At 42.3% G+C, this 20665-nt stretch overlaps 1 protein-coding gene across 5 annotated transcripts in view; it reads left to right on the top strand.

The window, feature by feature from the left end:
- LOC135200142 (longitudinals lacking protein, isoforms H/M/V-like) overlaps nt 1–20665 on the top strand; it is a 69032-nt gene that overhangs the window by 18207 nt on the left and 30160 nt on the right. For 4 of the 5 annotated variants that reach the window (XM_064228486.1, XM_064228482.1, XM_064228484.1 and 1 more), the window contains exons 2-5: nt 1443–1545; nt 1750–2475; nt 11934–12239; nt 13325–13459. In XM_064228486.1, coding sequence (XP_064084556.1) covers nt 1465–1545; nt 1750–2475; nt 11934–12239; nt 13325–13459 — 1248 coding nt within the window. In that variant the 5' untranslated portion in view covers nt 1443–1464. The remainder of the gene's footprint in view (nt 1–1442; nt 1546–1749; nt 2476–11933; nt 12240–13324; nt 13460–20665) is intronic. The other variant, XM_064228483.1, reaches the window with a different exon arrangement.

Genomic DNA, 20665 nt, shown 5'->3' on the forward strand with positions numbered 1-20665 from the left:
CATGAAGTTCCCTCATTTGCATGCATACTATAGCAAACCATTGTTCGATATTGAAGTTATTATGCTGTGACTTTTAAGCTTCCTTAACATGATTGATATGCAAATAGGAATGATTGCTAATGGGGCTGGTACTGAACATGCACCCACGTGAGTGGTGCTGGTATTACATAAAATTTGATAGTGAAAGGAACGAATGTCAGAAACATTTAAGCCACATTAAAACACATGAAAATTATACTTGTCTAAAATATGACAGTGGTTTGAAGAAAATATAGTAGGGCTATTTAAAGAAATTCTGGATTGTCACCAAATAGTACATGACCATACATACTTCTGATTGATAACATTATTTTTCATATTGTATTCTAACCATTATTTTTTTTTATGAAAAATCTTCATTTTTGTATTCCTGTAGAAACCCTTCATTTTTGTATTCCTCTAGACTGTATAATAGATTGGGGAACCTAGTGAGTAATGGAGGGTTAGGACTAAGGGAAACTAAAATTCCCACTAAAAGGATTGTTCAGAGATTCTTAAATCACTAAATAAGCAGTCTGAAAAATATATGATTGTTGATTCATTAGAACTTCCAAACTTCAAACTTGATGCTTAAGCTTTTGTACTGAGCATTCACACATCTCATTTTATGTTTTATCCTATTTACCTTTTGTTTTTTTTATTTATTGTGCAGAGTGATTTTTTTTACTAATGTAGATTTATTTCATTTTCTACACAGAGCTGTTTTCTTGGAGCCAGTGCAGTGTGTAGTACTTACCTTTAGCACACTCTGTTTCTTTGTAGGTTAGGCCTGTGTTTCATTGGAAACGGATCAGAAATTAGAGGGATTAATGACTTCAGATTCACAGGGTCATTGCTGTCTAGTGTTGTGATTGAATTAAAGAATACATTCATCCTTATTACTGACTAGAAGAGAAACTGAAGTGCTGAAAGATATTTATGTGGCTTAGGACATCTTGTGATTGTATTGGCAGTTCTATATTATAAACTATTGTAAATTTCATATTATCAAAGGGTTTTACCAAGAAAAAAATGTTATTTGGTAGAATTGTGTTATGATATTCTTCCCTTGCAATTATCAAATTGATTCTGTATTCTACGTTTTCTAAGTCTTTTATCTTTTGGATTTGGTTCATAGAAGTGAAGTCTTGTTTTGCTGTCAAGTTCAGTTGTCAAATTAATAGCATTGTTTGAAACCAGCTGAACTTGGAGACTTTTTACTTTTTGTATTTATGTGAATTTTTAGGTAGACCAAACTCTCTGGCTTTTTTAATTCTTTTTATTGGTCGTTTTTAGTTTCATTTTATGTATTGGTGTAATATTTTGAGATCATTTTATTTTCCTTTATTGATTGAAAAAGAAGCTATTAAGGAAGCTGTGTGCTATAAGTTTTAAGGGAAGTTTTTTTATCTCAATTTTCACAGTAGCCCTGAGCATACCACCACGATGGGTGATGGGCTGTTAATGTTATCTTGGAAGAACCACAGCTCCACATTCTCTCATCTCATATCATCACTGAGAGAAAAGGTAAGATCTGTAATTTTCATAAAGTTTTTCATTTCTGTAGGTTTAAGCTTTTTCATGCAAATTTCATGAAATTTTAAACCATGAAGGCTTGCAATAGTGAGTTTTAGTTGAAGTTCTAATAAAGTACAGTACATAGTTAGTACAGTAAGAGTTTTACTTTAGGAATTCATCGCTGATGCCTGTTAAAGAAACATTGTTTTTCAGGATCAGTATACTGATGTAACTCTAGCATGTGATGGCAAATTCTACCCAGCACACAAAATAGTTCTGTCAGCTTGCAGTCAGTATTTTGAAGACATGCTGCAGAACACACCTTGCAAACATCCTATCATTGTCCTCAAGGATATTTCAGCAAGTGAACTTGATGCTTTGCTGAATTACATGTATGTTGGGGAAGTGAGTGTGAGTCAGAATCATTTGACAGCTCTCATAAAGGCAGCAGAATCATTGCATATTAAAGGGCTTGCTGTTCCTGATGAGTTGCCAGCCTGTCATTCCAAGGAAAGCAGGGTTTTATCACATCCCTCGGCTGATGAAAGAGCGAGTCCCCCTGCAAAACGACAAAGGTACGAAAAGCATGTGTCACCACCAAGAGACTCTCGGACTCCTCAAAGTGACACTCCTATCTCATCTCCACACCTAGAAAGTGAAAGAAGGTGCTCATCATATGAGGATGACACTAGGGCTTACCTAGAGAGAGAAAGCCGAATTCCTCCACTTGAAAGTGAGAAGTCACATTTAGAAAGTACACCCCATCTTGGGGTGAAAACAGAAACACATTCAGTTCCTTCCTCTCCAGTATTACCAGGGAACAAAACTGGGGAACACTCAAGCAGTCAAGGCATCATCCAAGATTCCCATATTAGCCCTGGAGCCAATGAGTCAAGAAGTCACAGCAACCAGAGTTATCAAAGCCAAGAGGGATTTGAAGTGAGTTTTGGAAAAGTTCTTAGTTTATTTCTATTGCAGGACATTTAAAGAAAGACAGGGCCATTGTACTTATTTTGTGTTTCCTTCCACATAATCACTCATTCATTTTTTTATAAAATCGGTTTCAATAATAAGGATATTTTCAGCTGCAGTAATCCTTCAGTTATCTGGATTAATAGAGCCAAGGGCCCATCTAATACATAATGGCGAGTACAAAATGTAGGGGTTGTTCAAGGGCAACTCTGGACATTTCCTCACCTAACCTTGTCAATATCACACAAATGTAAACTTTCAGTATGTTTATAAACAACAGCCACCACACTTAAAACTGAACTTTTTGTAAAAGGCAGTTATTTGCCCTTTTCCACATACTGAACACTGAAAAAAAATGCAATCCTTTCTCTTTTTTCTCTCCCATAGATTACATAGTACAGTAGGCAGATATGCTACATGTATTTACATACAGCCTAACTGTTTTTTTTTTTTACCATTAATGTATTTTTATACAGCAACTTATTGGTTGTTACCATACACAGTACCCATTTGCAAGTCAAATGGGCCATTGCAGCTGTACTATTTACGATAAAGTTAATGGTAATGAAACTGTTATTTTGTTCACGACACTTACCTGCCAGATATATATATAGCTGTATTCTCTGACGACCGACAGAATTTCAAAACTCCCGGCAAACGCAGTGGTCGGCTAGGTGGTTAGTACCCATTCCCGCCGCTGGGAGGCGGATACCGGGAACCATTCCCATTTTCTATTCAGATTTTCTTCTGTCGCCGGTCGGTAAACATCTGTTTACAGACCTCCGCTTAGGATTTCGAAAACTTCATTTGTCACTTGAGTATTTGGATTGTATTTTGGTTTCGGACTTGGCTTAGTGATTTGGCATACGCTATTGTGGTTTGGATTTTGATTTGGCTTTGATTTTTCTTAGAATTGAGATGTCTGGATCTAGTTCTACTAGTTTCAGGGTGTGTGGTGTAGAAGAATGTAAGGTGAGGCTACCAAAAGCCTCGGTAGATCCTCACACGGTGTGTGTGAATTGTAGAGGGCATGTTTGCTTGTTGGATGATAGGTGTAAAGAATGTGAAGGGTTAACTGATGTCGAATGGAAGGCGTATGAATCTTACATTCGTAGACTTGAACGTGACAGAATTAGGAGGTCTTCCTCCAGGAGTGCTTCTGTTAAAAGTCAAAGTAAAGTTGCTCAATCTAACATAAATGTAGAACATGTTACGCATAACCCTATAATTTCTCCTTCAGATAAGGAAGTGATTGTTACCGAAGGGAATGCCCTTTCTACCATTTTAGAATCGATTCGGAACCTTGAATCGAAAATGAAAGTGCTACAATCTAATGTGCAAAAGTGTAGTGATAATGTTAGTGCCCCTAGTGAAGTGGAGGGGGCGTCAGATCGGTCCTATAATGCCTCCAGGTTGAGACCTCTGTCGGACTCCCAGAATACAGGGAATGGACATGTCGAAGGCCGAAGGAGGGTTACGAGAATTAAACACCGGTCTGGCGTCCCTTCGGCAGATCCTGAAGACGCATCCCAGGCTGCCAAAGATCGCGCGCAAGCTCGAATCTTGAAGGAATGCTTCTCTTCCTCCGAGACGTCCTCACCTCACCGTGGGTGGGAATCTCGGAAGACCTCTCCGACTGAGAGTGGTAAGGAAGACGTAAGGTGTCGCACAAGCGGCCATCGTCTTTCTCGCCCTCTTAGGAAAGGTCTTACGGAAGAGTACGCAGCCTCTCCAAGTGAGAGTGGTAAGGAAGACGTAAGACGTCGCACTGGCGGCCATCGTCTTTCTCGCCCTCCTAGGAAAGGTCTTACGGAAGAATACGCAGCCTCTCCAAGTGAGAGTGGTAAGGAAGACGTAAGACGTCGCACTGGCGGCCATCGTCTTTCTCGCCCTCTTAGGAAAGGTATGATGGAAGAGGACGCTTCATCGGGAGATCGAGAGCGTCCTCCGCCTCGATTTACGCTTCGGTCTTCTCCGGAAGACTTCGAAGACAGTATCCCGCACAAGAGATTTAGGACGCTTTCGGAGCGTCCTGATTCGAGTCCGGAGAGAAGGAAGAAGGCGTCCCCTCGCCCATCTTCTTCTCAAAGGTTCATTCCATCATATGGTTCTTCACCATCAAAAAAGACTCTCGAAGCGATTCGTCAACAGTTGGATACGTTTTTCGCCAAGAAAGAGGAAAGATCACGTAGTCGTAAAAAAGATCTTTGGCTACCCGTCAAGAAATCTAGACGTTCTCCTGCGGCTTCTCTTCGTTCTTCGTCTTCGTCTGATCCGTCGCCTTCTAGACCTCATCGACTCAATCAGGAACGCGCAAGCAGTCCTGCTGAGAGAGTCTCTAGAAGTATTGGCGGTAAAGAAAATGACAATAGGTGCCGCACAGGCGGCCGTCTTCTTTTCCCAGAGTCGAAGAACGTTCAGAAGGATCGCTCAGAAATAAAATTGGCAGGAATTGATCTTGACTTACAGGAAGAGATTATTCAACAAAACAAACGCTTTGCTAACCAGGACGCTCGTAAGGACGCTTCTCGGGACGCTCGGGGTCGGAAACGTCGGCTGGAGAGACTTCAGACGCACGATATTAGTTCAGAAGAAGGATATGAAGATGAATATGAGGACGTTTTTGAGGACGCGAGGCGTAGTGCTAGTAAGGACGCTCGTCGTCCTTCATATCAGTACGCGTTCCAGGACGCAAATGAGGACGTTTCCAGACGCAAATGAGGACGCTTTCCAGGACGCAAATGAGGACGCTTTCCAGGACGCAAATGAGGACGCTTTCCAGGACGCAAATGAGGATGCTTCTGAGGGCGCTAGGCGTCCGATGCATAAAGTCACCCTGAGAAGAAAAGAACAGGTCGCTAGTCAGAAGATTAAGCGCCATATGCTTCAAAGTAGTAGGAACTACAATATCAGTGCTCGTCAAGAGAAATCGTATGACGTCAGTTTGGAAAATTCGGAGAGAAAGTCAAGGTTAGGAGAGCATAGCAGACTCTCCTCTTCAAAATTGATTTCAAACACAAAACCTACGGTTCGAAAGGGAGGTAAAACTTTGGTTTCTTCTCGTTCAATGCAGAATAAGGCTATGTCTCCATTAGAAAATAAATCGTCAAGCGAGGCTGTTTCGGAAGAGGAGGAGGATCCTACAATCTCATCCTCTGTGGATTATAAGACTTTGACTCGTCTTTTAAAAGATTTGTTTCCCGAGAAGTTCCGAGCTCCAGTTCCTCTCTCTCCACCTTCGCAACTAACCTCTTCGAAGGCAAGGAAGACTCCAAATTTTGTCAAAATGGCCACCTCGCTCTCGACTAAAAGGGCTTTTAAAAGAATCCATGATTGGATGGAATCCAAAAAGACAAAGGGAAAGACTTCTTTTGCACTTCCCCCCACAAGGCTTAGTGGAAGATCGGGGAAGTGGTACGAGACAGAAGAGGAAGCAGGTTTGAGAATCCCCGCTTCCGCACAAGGGGATTTCGCCAACTTAGTGGAAGCTCCTAGAAGATCTTACCTGGCATCAGCGAAGGTTTCGTGGACAATGTCGGAGATAGACCACCATCTCAAAGGCCTTTATAAAACTTTGGAAGTTTTTAACTTCCTAGATTGGTGTTTGGGCGTCTTGGATGTTCAGTCTAGAAGCCCAGATTCCATCTCATTGGAGGACTTAGCGAGTATTTTGTCATGCATGGACAGAGCAGTAAGAGATGGCTCCGACGAACTGGCATCACATTTTGCGTCGGGAGTTCTGAAGAAACGCGCACTCTTCTGTAGCTTCACAGCTAAGTCAGTGTCGCCAGCGCAAAAAGCAGAATTGTTGTTCGCTCCCTTTTCTGCTCATCTTTTTCCACAATCGATGGTAAAGGATTTATCAGTAAATCTCCAAGAACGAGCGACGCAGGATTTATTGTCTCGGTCTTCGAAACGTCCTGCTGATCAGACGTCTTCAAGAACCACGCAAGCTTCTAGGAAGAATTATAAGCCCTTTCGTGGAAGAGCCTCTTCAAGAGCTGCTGCTCGAGGGAGGAGTTTCCATAGGGTGGGGCAGAGCCCCCTCAAAAACCAGGGGAAAGAAATGACTTTTCAGCCCTCCAGACACCAGTCGGGGCGAGACTCGCTCTATTCGCCGAAGCATGGAGGATAAGAGGGGCGAACTCTTGGTCACTCGAAGTGATCGAGAAAGGTTACAAAATCCCGTTTCTATCGAAACCACCATTAAGCATAGAACCAATAGACCTTTCGCCCTCTTATCAGGATTCAAAGCAACAGATCTTATTAGACCTTTTGGATCAGATGTTGGAAAAGAGAGCAGTAGAAAGAGTCGTGTCACGGAACTCTCCAGGCTTCTACAACAGGCTTTTCCTTGTTCCGAAGCACTCGGGAGGATGGAGACCTGTCCTAGACGTAAGCAGGCTGAATCTTTTTGTAAGGAAAATAAAATTCAAGATGGAAACTGCACAGTCTGTTTTAGCTTCCCTGAGACCAGGAGATTGGATGGTGTCCTTGGATCTCCAAGATGCCTATTTCCATGTTCCGATACATCCTCGGTCCAGGAAGTTCCTCAGATTCGTTCTGAAAGGACAGGTCTTCCAATTCAGAGCTCTCTGTTTCGGGCTGAGTACAGCCCCTATGATATTCACGCTTCTGATGCGAAATGTAGCAAGATGGCTCCATCTCTCAAAGATAAGAGTCTCACTCTATTTAGACGATTGGCTGATCCGGTCCACGTCAAAGGAACAGTGTCTGGAGGACCTTCTGGTCAACTTCTGGCCTTCTGGTCAACTTCGAGAAGTCCCATCTGATCCCACACAGTCCATCGTGTATCTGGGGATTCAGATGGATTCAGTGGCTTTTCAAGCATTTCCATCCATAGAACGTCAGCTAAAATGCTTAGAGAAAGTATCGGTCTTCTTAGGGAAGGAAATATGCTCGGCGAGGGAATGGATGAGTCTGCTGGGGACCATTTCCTCGCTGGAGAAATTTGTTTCTCTGGGAAGGCTGCACCTCAGACAGCTTCAGTTTTTCCTAGCAGACAACTGGAAGAACAAGAAAGACCTAGACGAGATTTTGAGAATCCCTTAATCGATCAAAGAGCATTTGAAGTGGTGGTCCGATCCCGTCAAGCTATCGGAAGGGATGTCCCTCAAGTTCTGAGCCCAGACCTAGTGTTGTTCTCAGACGCGTCCATGATGGGCTGGGGAGCAACACTGGGGGAGGAAGAAGTGTCAGGCCTCTGGAGAGGGGAACAGAGGTCCTGGCACATAAACCTCAAGGAGCTAGAGGCGATTCGTTTGGCACTTCAATGCTTCGAGTCAAGGATTGTGGGACGAATTGTACAAGTCAACTCGGACAACACCACGGCGCTCGCATATCTCAAAAAACAGGGAGGAACTCTATCTCGCTCCCTGTTCAGGATAACGAGGGAAATCTTACTTTGGGCGAAGCTGAGAAATGTAACGATTCTAACGAGGTTCGTTTCAGGACAGCAGAACGTTCGTGCGGATCTCCTCAGCCGTCAACATCAAATGCTTCCAAACGAATGGACTCTCCATCCAGAGATCTGCAAGGAGTTGTGGAAACTTTGGGGACGCCCACTGGTAGACCTCTTCGCGACAGCAAAAACGAAGAGGCTTCCTATTTACTGCTCTCCGGTTCTAGACCCAGGAGCAATAGCAATAGACGCCATGCTTTGGAATTGGAAGGGGATGGATCTCTACGCCTTTCCTCCATTCAAACTCCTGGGAGAGGTAATAAGGAAGTTTGCGGCGTCGGAAGGAGCAAGAATGACGTTGATAGCCCCCTTTTGGCCTGCAAGCGAATGGTTCACAGAGGCCATGTCATTTCTGGTAGATTTCCCAAGGACACTTCCAGAAAAAATCGATCTACTCAGACAGCCCCACTTCGAGAGGTATCACGGAAACCTCTCCGCTCTGAGTCTGACTGCATTCAGACTATCCAAAAGTTGGCCAGAGTGAGAGGTTTTTCAAGATCGGTGGCAAGAGCTATTGCCAGCGCTAGAAGAACATCTTCCCAAGCTGTCTACCAATCGAAGTGGGCTGTCTTCAGAGGTTGGTGTAGAAGGCAAAATATTTCCTCCTCCACGACCTCTGTGAGCCAGATTGCTGATTTTCTCTTACATCTTAGAGAGATAGACAAACTTTCAGTGTCAACGATTAAAGGCTACAAAAGTATGCTATCAACGGTCTTTCGACACAGAGGCTTGGATTTATCAAATGATAAAGATCTTCACGATCTATTGAGGTCTTTTGAAACATCAAAAGCTCCACGAGACAAGATTCCCTCATGGAATTTAGATGTTGTCTTAAAGTTTTTAATGTCAGCCCCATTTGAACCTATGCACGCTGCCTCTTTGAAAGATGTAACTAGGAAAGCTATTTTCCTAACCGCTTTGGCAACAGCTAAGAGGGTTAGCGAAATCCAAGCTATGAGTAAACATGTGGGTTTCAGAGAACACAATGCAGTGTGTTCGCTGAGCCCCTCGTTCTTAGCGAAGAACGAAAACCCATCCAACCCTGGCCTAAAAGCTTTGATATCAAGGGGTTATCAGAGTTCGTCGGACGAGAGCCGGAGAGAGTTTTGTGCCCTGTCAGAGCTCTCAAATTTTATCTGGAAAAGACCAAACAATGTAGAGGCCCGTCAGACAACCTGTGGTGTTCGGTCAAGAGGCCGGAATTACCAATGTCTAAAAACGCACTGGCGTTCTTCTTGAGAAATACCATCAGGGAAGCTCATTCATCCTGCACGGATGGTGATTTTAAACTGCTAAAAGTTAATGCTCACGAGGTTAGAGCGGTAGCTACTTCGGTGGCTTTTCAGAAAAATATGGCACTCAGTGATATCCTGGGTGCCACATTTTGGCGAAGCAACTCTGTGTTTGCTTCACACTACCTCAGAGATGTGAAGGCGACATATGAGAATTGCTACTCGCTTGGACCATACATTTCCGCGGATACAGTATTGGGGACGAGAAGCAATACGAACCCCATTCTTTAGAAAATGAATGTGTGTGATTTTAATTATGGGTTTGTTTTTTACGGTCGTAGGGTTGGCCGCTTGAGGCGGTCTTCCCTTTAATTAGCCTGAAAGTTATGAAACTAACTTTAGTGAGGCTAGGTTAGGTGGTATTTTTTATGCTTCGTTGTCTTCAGTATGGTCAATATGGTCTAGTCACATTGTGCTCACGCTCCCGTTGACAGATCATCTAGAACTATCCAGCTATACAGGTCACTACCTTGCTGGAAATTCTAGTTAAGCAGAAGCAGGCTTGGGTGACAGTAATCACGAAGTCAGCTATGCTAACAGGTAGGGAACCAAGATGTCAATCATCTGCATGTGAAATGTTTCCAAAATCCTTCTATTCTGTCCCTTCCCACCTCCAATGGTGGGATTCAGCTATATATATATCTGGCAGGTAAGTGTCGTGAACAAAATGATATTGTCATGATACAATAAAGTTTGTTCATACTTACCTGACAGATATATATAATCAAGTACCCACCCACCTCCCCTCAGGGGACAGTGGTAAAGAAAATCTGAATAGAAAATGGGAATGGTTCCCGGTATCCGCCTCCCAGCGGCGGGAATGGGTACTAACCACCTAGCCGACCACTGCGTTTGCCGGGAGTTTTGAAATTCTGTCGGTCGTCAGAGAATACAGCTATATATATATCTGTCAGGTAAGTATGAACAAACTTTATTGTATCATGACAATATCATTTTACTAATAGAATCCGTTTTGAGCCTGGTAGCGAAAAAATTCAGAGAATAATTTTTTTGCTAAAAGCAATGAGAATATTAATGGAATTATTTTTATTTTCTGTGCATAGATATAAAGTGGGTATACAAAGATAAACTAACATGCTTTTTGTTAAAACAAAATTCCTCTAAATCACAAAACAGCTTGTTCCAAATTTGTTTGTTTGTGAGTTGTTACAAAAGCCATAAGTTCAGTAGTCTTGCATGAAAGCCTAGCCTAGCACAATCTACCAAAAATTAAATTAATTCAGTTTTTAATACACATTGTTTATGCATTAAATTACTACAGCTTCCATTTAAGTCTTTAGCACATATGATATTTCTTGAGGATGGCTGTTCAAAGCAAATTCATTTTCAGAACACTATAAAAAGTTATTGGAATTAATAAGTGCATGCATACCTACATACCTTATGCATAAATTATGAAGAAAATAGTGAAGGAGTGTGCATTGCTGCATAAGGCTTCAATAAAAATATACCTCTCTCTCTCTCTCTCTCTCTCTCTCTCTCTCTCTCTCTCTCTCTCTCTCTCTCTCTCTCTCTCTCTCTCTCTCTCTCTCAGTACTGTACTGTACATATTCTTTAATGAAGCACAGGCAGTCCCTGGTTGTGGGGTGCTGATAAGCAAAAACCACCATTAACTGAAACTCAGCTCTTTATAGTGCTTATGGTGGTGTGTTTCGGTTAATGGCGCTGATAACCCGTTAATGGCACCCCTGTTAGGTGTTATGGTGCCATAACTATTGTTGGCACCTTATGGCGCTGATAACCAAAACTTGGCCCGTTATGGCACCGTAAATTGCCGATTTTATGGTACTAGAACTGAGTCCACCGATAACCGGGGACTGCCTATATTATAGACTTATCTTTGAAGACAGCATATCAAGGAAAATCATATACTCCACAACAGAGAAGAAATGCACATACACAAGACAGGAACACCTGGAATAGTGTACCATATGTAGAGAAATGTCGTGAGGGCGGAACCAAACAAGAAGAAGGGTAATTAAAAGATCAAGAAGCCAGCACACTCATAGAAATACAGCTGGCCTACCTCTTCTGTTACTTCTTGGATACTTGATAATGATGACTGGTTGTCCTTGAAAACTTGTAGCTTTTTTAATAAATAACTGCTAGTTACCATCCATTTTCAATGAGGTCTTTCTAGTAGTATATACGTATATGTATATCAATCCGGATAAGCGAGGAATTACTGTATTCAGAATAAATTACAGTTTTTTACACAATAGTATATTCTTTTGTTTGTGTAGATGTAGATATCCAAAGCTGCATAATAAGGATATTTTTGTGTAACAGAATAAGTGTGATCTAGTAGAGAGTAAATTTAGGAAAAGAGATGTACTTTATTTTCAAGATGCCAATTTCATTAATTTTCCAGTTACTCTTCATTGGCTGGCTCAGCACCATGATGTTTGAGACATGATCATTTATGTGGCAGTTTCACAGTTTCAGTATCACGTAAGGTCTCTTTCCACCAGTCGTTCAAACACTTGTGCAATGAACTTTTTGTTAGCAGTCACCAGTAACTGTTTCTTTCCACCAACCAATGAATTTTTCCAGAAAGATAGGTTCATGGTATTTTGCAATTTTCAATGCCAGTAGTAATGAAGGATTCCCCTACATTCTTCACCTTGCAGCCACTGTTTGAAGTAAAAGAGGAATACATAGAAAACAATGCTGATAGACGTGCGCAAGGTGTAAGTTTCTCACCACCTGCTGTGGCTGTTGCATCTCCTCCATTGAGTGCTGCTCCACCAGCTTCTACTGCTTCAGGAACAACAGCTATGTCGCCTACTTCTATGAATACAAATCCGAGGCCAACCATTGATGGTAGTAATTTTGAAGATCATATACGGACATTGCTATATAATCCTCATGAGAGAAGAGAAATCTTGCACACAGAGGCAGGTTTTCATGGACCAGGTCCATCTGGGTTGCTAGGTGTAAGTATTAATGTGAACCTTTCTGAAATAAGCATAGTATACTTTATAGTCACATGTTACAGTTACAATTTACTAGGGCATATGAAACAGAAAGAATTCTTTTCATAATTTTGTTTACCAAATCATCATGGCAAGTTTATCAGGTGCCAGGATCATCATAGCAGTATCAGATGTGTTTTCTGCCAAAACAACATTGTATCCTTAGTTATACAACTGATAATATTTATTGTAATTGTACAAAGTTAACAGTTAATCATAGAAGAAATTACCAATGATTTTGTCATCCTAATAAATGGAGGCTTACATCACAGACAATTACCTGTAGGAGAATTGGATACAAAAAGGGAATAAGAATTTGTTAAATTGTCTATGTACATATTTTAATGTTAAGTACTTTTGTCTTTTTTTTTTATTGTTATTGGAATAGAAAGACTTACTAGTCCATCTGAGAGGACAGCTTGAAAATAAATCAGTTATGTGTCAGTTGTGTTATTGAATCTATTCTTGAACTGACTGGGGTTGTAGTACGATTCACAACTTGAACTGGTAGCCTATTCCAGAGTGATGGCATCTTGTATGTGGAGAATTACAGTAGAACTTTTTATTTCCGGTTTTGATCCATTTGTTTTGTTCTGTTTAAGTTAAAAAAATATATATATACCCACAGTTTATGTTACGTATAAGTTCAGGTATCTTGAATGTTATATAGATACATTTCTAGAGCGAACAGGTTTAGGCATTTTATCCCCTTTTAATATCCAGAGAGGTTTAATGGAACGGTATTCAAGCAGCAGGAATAGTACACTGTCTTCTTCCAAGTTTAGTAGGTCTCCTGAGACTTTTACATTTGAGTCATATTCTTTTGTCAGCCTCATTTATTCCAGTTCCAATTGAAATTTTAGATATTGAATATGATGTGTTGAATTACAGTGATTGTTGGGATTTAAGGGTTCCTTGCAAACTTAACATAATTTGAATTTTTTATGGTGTTAAGATATCAACAGTAGTTTGTTATGTGATAAGGGCTTCAGGAAATCTAATTAGTGATTGTATCCACTTCTGACCCTCTCTCTTCTGTGCTTCAGAATGTTGGCTTAAACGTAAGAGAAGGGTTTGGAACAGGAGTAGAAAGCTTCAATGCAAAGACGTCTGATGTGTACTCTGCTCAAGTTCCTGTGGTCTTGTCACATGTCCAAGTTGGAGGCTCACGTGCACATCCAGTAAGTGTTGAGCATATTTGTATTCCATGGATTTATTTTGTGACATTTTGATGTCTTGTTTAGTCTTTCAGTATATCTGTGCAAGCTTCTACTGTCTAGTTTTGCTGCAAATAGATCTTGATTCATAGCAGAGGTCATTCTTTATAATAGTTTTGGAACTCCTTTTTATTGGGGTGTTTTTCTGTCATAGTGTACACCTACTGCATTATCTTTTGAATACAAACTATGTTTTGATAGTGTAGTCACTGTCTCGTCTGCAAGTAGTTACCCTTTCTATGGTCTATCCAGACTAATGTCAAAGAATTCTCTTTTATTTGGTCTTGTGGCCAGGTATTGTGTCGTAATGATAAACATTATCATACGTGATATAATATGTGATAGAGTAAAAATGGACTCAGGATAAGGGGGGACTTTCTCTTATCCTCAGCGAATGCTAAAACCCAGTACAGGCAGTACCTGGTTATCGGCGGATTCAGTTAATGGTGTTCTGGTTTTATGGCGCTTGTCTAGCGCCACAAAATCGGAGTTTGTTCATGAATCTTACCTGCCAGATATATATATAGCTGTATTCTCCGAAGTCCGACAGAATTTCAAAACTCCCGGCACACGCAGTGGTCGGCCAGGTGGTAGTACCCATTCCGCCGCTGGGAGGCGGGCGTAAGGAACCATTCCCATTTTCTGTCAGATATTTTCTGTCGCCGGTGCAGACAACAAGTGTTTTCTGCACCTCCGTCATTGGATTTTGGAACTCTTTTGGTCACTTGAGTATCCCGATTGATTTTTGGTTATTTGATTAGGATCGGTGGTTAGGCATACGCTAATTGTGGATTGTTTTTATTTTGGCTTGATTTTTCCTTAAACTTACGATGTCTGGATCTAGTTCGACTAGGCCAGAGTATGTTGTGTGGAAGAATGCAAGGTTAGGCTACCGAAAACTTCGGTAGACCCTCATACAGTGTGCGCGAATTGTAGGAAACATGTTTGTATGTTTGATGAGCGCTGCAACGAGTGTGAAAATATGTCTGATTCTGCGTGGAAGGCTTATGAATCATAGGTACGTAAACTAGAACGTGATAGTGTAAGGAGGTCTTCCTCCAGGCGTGCAACACAAGTTACCCGTCCAGTAGAATTTATCCCTCCAAAGACCTGTGATGCCTTCGGGCCCTACAATAGTGTCTTTGGAGGGTAATACCCTATCTGTGATTCTTAAATCTTTGCGTAGCCTGGAATCATGTTTGCATTGGAAAGTTATAGTAGTGTAGCGAAGTATAGTGATAATGCCATGAGTGTTCATTCTATCGCGTAAGCGTATAATTTCTCATTGACAAAACACTACCGCGTGATGGCTCTCCCTACCTCGGTGAGGCAGAATGTAGTAGGGAGGTAGCTGTCCAAGTGTCTAAAATACTCTACGTTTGTTCATAAAACTTACCAGTCAGATATATGTATATATATATCTGCCGGGTAAAGGTGAACAAGCGATGTTGTATCATAGTAATATTATTTTTGCCCTTACGTCATATTACTATCAAACGGTTGTATGGTTCAAGTTATATACTCATACCATAGTTACTCCTACGGAGGACAACCGAGAGTACGATTATTCTTATTACATTTAATCGGTTCTCCCTGCAACTATTCAGGGGTTGCCGGTTTCCCTATTTTTAAACATTTAAGGTATTGTTATGACAATACCAAGTTAGCCTTTTATATTTATCAAATTCAGTTTCGCTTAAATATACCAGTTTGATGGATTTTGGTTTCTGCTCTATAATGATAGTAAACCTATTCATTCGTAGAATGGTGTAGGTGGCAACTCAGGCAGAGCAGTGCGAGAACGACAACGTTCTCTGAGTCTGCTGTCACTAATGCGTAATGCCAGTGCTCAGTTCCATCTGAATGTCTGCCATGCGCAGTAGGTTACGTCTCTCTCTCTCCTGCGGGATTGACGGACTAACCGTATTTCTACCCTACAATCACGGCCTTAGCCTCGGGTTGAGGGGAATTCTAGCATACATGGCTGAACATCTTCACTTTGCGAGAATTTTTTTCAAAAAAAATAAAAAAATAAATAAATAAAATAAATAAATAAATACATAAATATTAAATAAATAAATATATATATGTGTATGTAGTATGTGTATGATGTATATATGATATATATATATCTAATATATATATATATATAGTATATATATATAGTATATATATTATATATATATATAAATGTCATATATGATATATATGTGTAAATGTATATGTGTGTGTATGTATATATATATGTATTAGACCTTTTTCGGTTCTGTTTACCGCATGGTAACAGAATTCTGTCCGAGTCTACAGCGGCATAGCACACATGATTTCCCTCGAAACAAGAATGATGTGCAAGAGATGCAGTCAATTAGCTCCCCGAGACGTCCCTTGCTCGATTATGAAGGGGACTCCTTCCGTTGCCAAATACGACAGCGCCGAGCGCGACGCTCGGCAGGACGCTTGGATGGACGCACAACGTAATGCTTCTTCAGACATTCGCCGAGAATCAGAGAATAGTAATGGATCTCAGGAAGGAGACTTTTAGGAAGAAACAAATGAACAATCTTCTACAGTGTCTTCAAATTACTCCTGTTTAAGTGAAACGCAGCCTTATTAGGGAAGGAAAGGAAACATGCTCGGTGAGGGAATGAATGAATTGCAGGGGACCATTTCCTCGCTGGAGAAGTTTGTTTTCCCTGAATAGACTGAAATTCACACCTCTCCAGTTTTTCCTGCAGAAAAACTGGAATAGCATAGATGATCTAGAAATGATTCTGAACATCTCTCATAGTCAAGATTCGTCTACAGGTGATGTCATGGCTCATAATCTCATAGAATTTGAATCTTGAAAGATTACTTTAGTCTTCAGAGACGTCCTCCCCGCGCAGGAGTTGGAACTCTCGGAGGGTCTCGCTCCCTCTGAGGAGAACGAAGACGCTATAGGTCGCACAGGCGGCCGTCGTCTTTGGTTCCTCGGAGGGGGACGCTTCTCGTCCGTTAGCTGCTCCTGCTTTGCAGTCGTCTCCTGGGCAATTGGAAGACTTTCCGCAGTAAAAGAGAGCTAAGATGTATGATGTATGGTCTCAGGGAGGGGGACGCTTCACGTCCTCTCTCTTTTCTACTGTGTTGCGATCTTCACCGGAGAGGACGTCTTCCGATGAGTATGCTTTTGAGCGCTTCGGTCGCTCCTAAGATATATCCTTGGCGGTCCATGTGAGAAGGAGGAGGGCTTCCCCTCGCCCATCGTCTTCTCAAAGGATCAGCCTTTTGCCTGAGAAGGAATGTTCTCCATTGAAAAGGATGATTGTGTCTTTGCAACAACAACTTGTTTTGTTGATTGCAGTGAGAAAGGCAAAGCCACATCGCGAGAGGAAGGATGATAGGCTGCCAATCAAGAGTCCAGGCAGTCCCTTCTCCTTCTCCTCGTTCCGCTCTTTCGCCAGTTGCCTTGCTCTCTAGATTTCATGCAGCTCTCCAGAGGTTGTCTAGAGAGCACGGTTACCATCTTCCCGAACGTGTGTCAGTTGAGAAGAAGAAGAGGTCTTGGTTCGATGGCTTCGAGCCTCTTTTGAAGAATAGTTTCAGCCTGCGGCCCCTCAGTCTCCTCCTTTGCAATTGTTATCTTCGAAGGACGACTGGCTCATTCATGCCTCCACTCAAACGCGGTGTCTGAAGGATTTTCAAACAACTTAATCGTTGGTGAAGTCCCTGGAACTACTGGTGAATTTCGAAAAGTCACATCTGATCCCAACCCAATCCATCGTGTATCTGGGGATTCAGATGGATTCAGTGGCTTTTCGAGCTTTTCCGTCCCAGGGACGTCAGCAGCAAGGCTTAGACAGTGTTAGCCTTCCTAAGGAAAGATTCGTGCTCGGTGAGGGAATGGATGAGTCTAACTGGGGACCATTTCCTCGCTGGAGAAGTTTGTTTCCTTGGGGAGACTGCACCTCAGACCGTTACAATTTTTTCTCAAGTACAATTGGAAAGAAAACAAGAATCTACACATGATCTTGGAAATTTCAGGAGAGGTAAAACATCACTTGAAATGTTGGCTAGATCCAGTGTAGCTGTCGGAGGGCGTGTCTCTCAAGCTTCAGAGCCCCGACCTAGTGTTGTTCGCCGACGCGTCCACCACGGGATGGGGAGCATCATTTGGGGGAAAGAAGTGGCAGGCACCTGGAGAGGGGAACAGGTGTCCTGGCACATAAACCTAAAGGAAATGGCAGCCATCTTTTTAGCTCTCCAGTTTTTCCAAGAAAAAGTCTCTCGTCGAATAGTCCAAGTCAACTCAGACAACACCACAGCTCTGGCGTACTTGAAGAAGTAGGGAGGAACACAGTCTCAGTCCCTTTTTGCTCTGGCAAAGGAGATCTTGCTGTGGGCAAGGGCACTGGACGTCATGATCCTTACGAAGTTTGTAGCATGAGTAGAGAATGTCTGGGCAGATCTCCTCAGCAGACGAGGTCAACTTCTGCCAACCGAGTAGACTCTGCATCAGGAGGTATGCCAAGAGCTGTGGGGGTTATGGGGACGTCCGCTCGTGGATATCTTTGCGACGTCCAGAACGAAGAGGCTTCCACTGTACTGCTCCCCAGTACTCGACCCAGCTGCAGTGACGATAGACACACTTCTCTGGGACTGGACGGGGATGGACCTGTACGCCTTTCCCCGTTCAAGATCTTAGGGGAAAGTCATGAGAAAGTTTGCGGTGTCGGAAGGGACGAGAATGACTTTGTTCGCCCCGTTCTGGCCTGCGAGAGAGTGGTTCACAGAGGTCATGGCCTTTGCAGTAGACTTCCCGAGGACACTTCCAGTAAGGACAGATCTACTCAGACAGCCCCACTTCGAGAGGTACCACAGAAGCCTCTTCACTCTGAGTCTGACTGCATTCAGACTATCCAAAAGTTGGCCAGAGCGAGAGGCTTTTATACGTCAATGGCGAAAGCTATCGCCAGTGCAAGAAGAGCGTTTTCCAACGCAGTGTACAATCGAAGTGGATAGTCTTCAGGAGTTGGTGCAAGAAGAACGGCATTTTCCTCCACCACGACCTGTGAGCCAGATTGCTGACTTCCTTTTCTGAGAAGGGATCTAAAACTTGCAGTCTCTACAATCAAGGGTTATAAGAGTGTGCTTTTAGTTGTCTTTAGGCACAGAGGCCTGGACTTGGTGGACAACAGAGACCTTCACGATCTCTTGAGATCTTTCGAAACGATGAAGGTTCAACAACCCAAGTTGCCGTCTTGGAACTTGGATGTAGTTCTGAAGTTCCTCATGTCCAGTCCATTCGAACCTATGCATGAAGTGCGAGCTTTTATGAATTCTTCTTGGTTCCATAACAATATGTCATAAAGGACATATGAGCTGTCACTTACGGGAGATGCAATTCTGTGTTGACCTCCCGTTACACGAAGGATGTCAATTCAACCTACAAGAGATCCTTTTCTCTTGGTTGTTCGTGTCTGCGGATACGTTGCTGGGATAGGGAGCCGACACTGATCCTTAACTAGTGAGTTAATTTTAGTTTAACTCTTTTTAAAATTAAGCGCTAACCCTCGTGTTAGGATCAGGTGATCGGGATCGGTGTTGTGCTCCTTAATTATGCTAATAGGCATAGGTATATGGTCATATGAGTGGATTAGCACCCATTGACAAATGCCAGTTAGGCTTTGCCGAGTAAGTGGATAAGACCCCACAAGAACTCTTACCCATAGGTCACATCCTCGCTGAGGCTCTTGAGACGAAGCAGACTCCTAAGCAATAGCTAGGAAGTCAACCCTCCGTCTGAAAAGATAGGAACCAAGGTTTATAAGAGGTCCTTCTGATAACTTGTGGTGGTGGCAGGAAGCCAAGGTTACCAGTGTCAAAGAATGCTTTGGCTTTTTTCTTGAGGGGCACCATCAAGGAAGTGCATTCATCCTGTCAAGACAGTGATATGAAAGTGTTGAAGGTGAATGCGCATGGACTGAGGGCTATTTCTACGTCGGTAGCCTTCCAAAAGAACATGGCACTCAATGACATCTTGAATGCCACATTTTGGCGTAGTAATTCAGTGTTTGCCTCTCACTACCTTCGGGAGGTGAGGATTACATACGAGAACTGCTACTCTTTGGGCCCATATGTCGCAGCAGACAATATATTGGGGACAGAGAGTAGCACTCTTCCTGTCTTTTAGAAAATAATATGTTAGTTTGGACTTTTTAATTTTATTTATTTTTATTTTTTATTTTTATTATGTTTATGTAGGTGTTTAGTTTTTTGTGGTCTTGGGTAGGCCGCCTTCCCTCCATTAGCCTTGGTTTTACGAAGTTTAACCAGATAGGCTAGGGCAGGTGGTAATGTTTTTGCTTCGCCTTCATAGTAGGGTAAAATGTTTTTGTCACTGTGTGGTCACGCCCCCATTGACAAATCATCTGGAGCGCACCAGCTACATAGGTCACGTCCTTGCTGGCACCTCCAGTGAAGCATTAACAGCATTCGGTGTCTAAACAACACCTATATGATCTGTCACATTGTGGTCACGCTCCCCGTGACAGTTCATTAGAGCGCACCAGCTACACAGGTCACGTCCTTGCTGGCACCTCTAGGAATGCAGTACCGAAATTGGAGGTCTATAATATAGGATCTAGTTGCATTGTGGTCACGCCCCCGTTGACAGATCCTCTAGAACTCAACAGCTTCACAGGTCACTACCTAGCTGGAGTCTCTAGTAAAGCAGAAGCAGACTTGGGTGACGGTACTCACGAAGTCAGCTATGCTAACAGTTAAGGAACCAAAATATCAATCATATATATGAAATTGTTTCCCAAAATCGAATCTGTCTCCCCCTTCCTCCAAAGGTGGGATTCAGCTATATATATATCTGGCAGGTAAGATTCATGAACAAAATGATATTGTTATGATACAATAAAGTTTGTTCATACTTACCTGGCAGATATATATAATCAAAGTGCCCACCCACCTCCCCTCAGGAGACAGTGGCACTAGAAAAATCTGACAGAAAATGGGAATGGTTCCTTACGCCCGCTGGTACTACCACCTGGCCGACCACTGCGTGTGCCGGGAGTTTTGAAATTCTGTCGGACTTCGGAGAATACAGCTATATATATATCTGCCAGGTAAGTATGAACAAACTTTATTGTATCATAACAATATCATATTTATGGCCCCCATAAT

This window comes from Macrobrachium nipponense, chromosome 26 (genome assembly GCF_015104395.2).
Source record: "Macrobrachium nipponense isolate FS-2020 chromosome 26, ASM1510439v2, whole genome shotgun sequence".
In the NCBI taxonomy this organism is placed as follows: domain Eukaryota; kingdom Metazoa; phylum Arthropoda; class Malacostraca; order Decapoda; family Palaemonidae; genus Macrobrachium; species Macrobrachium nipponense.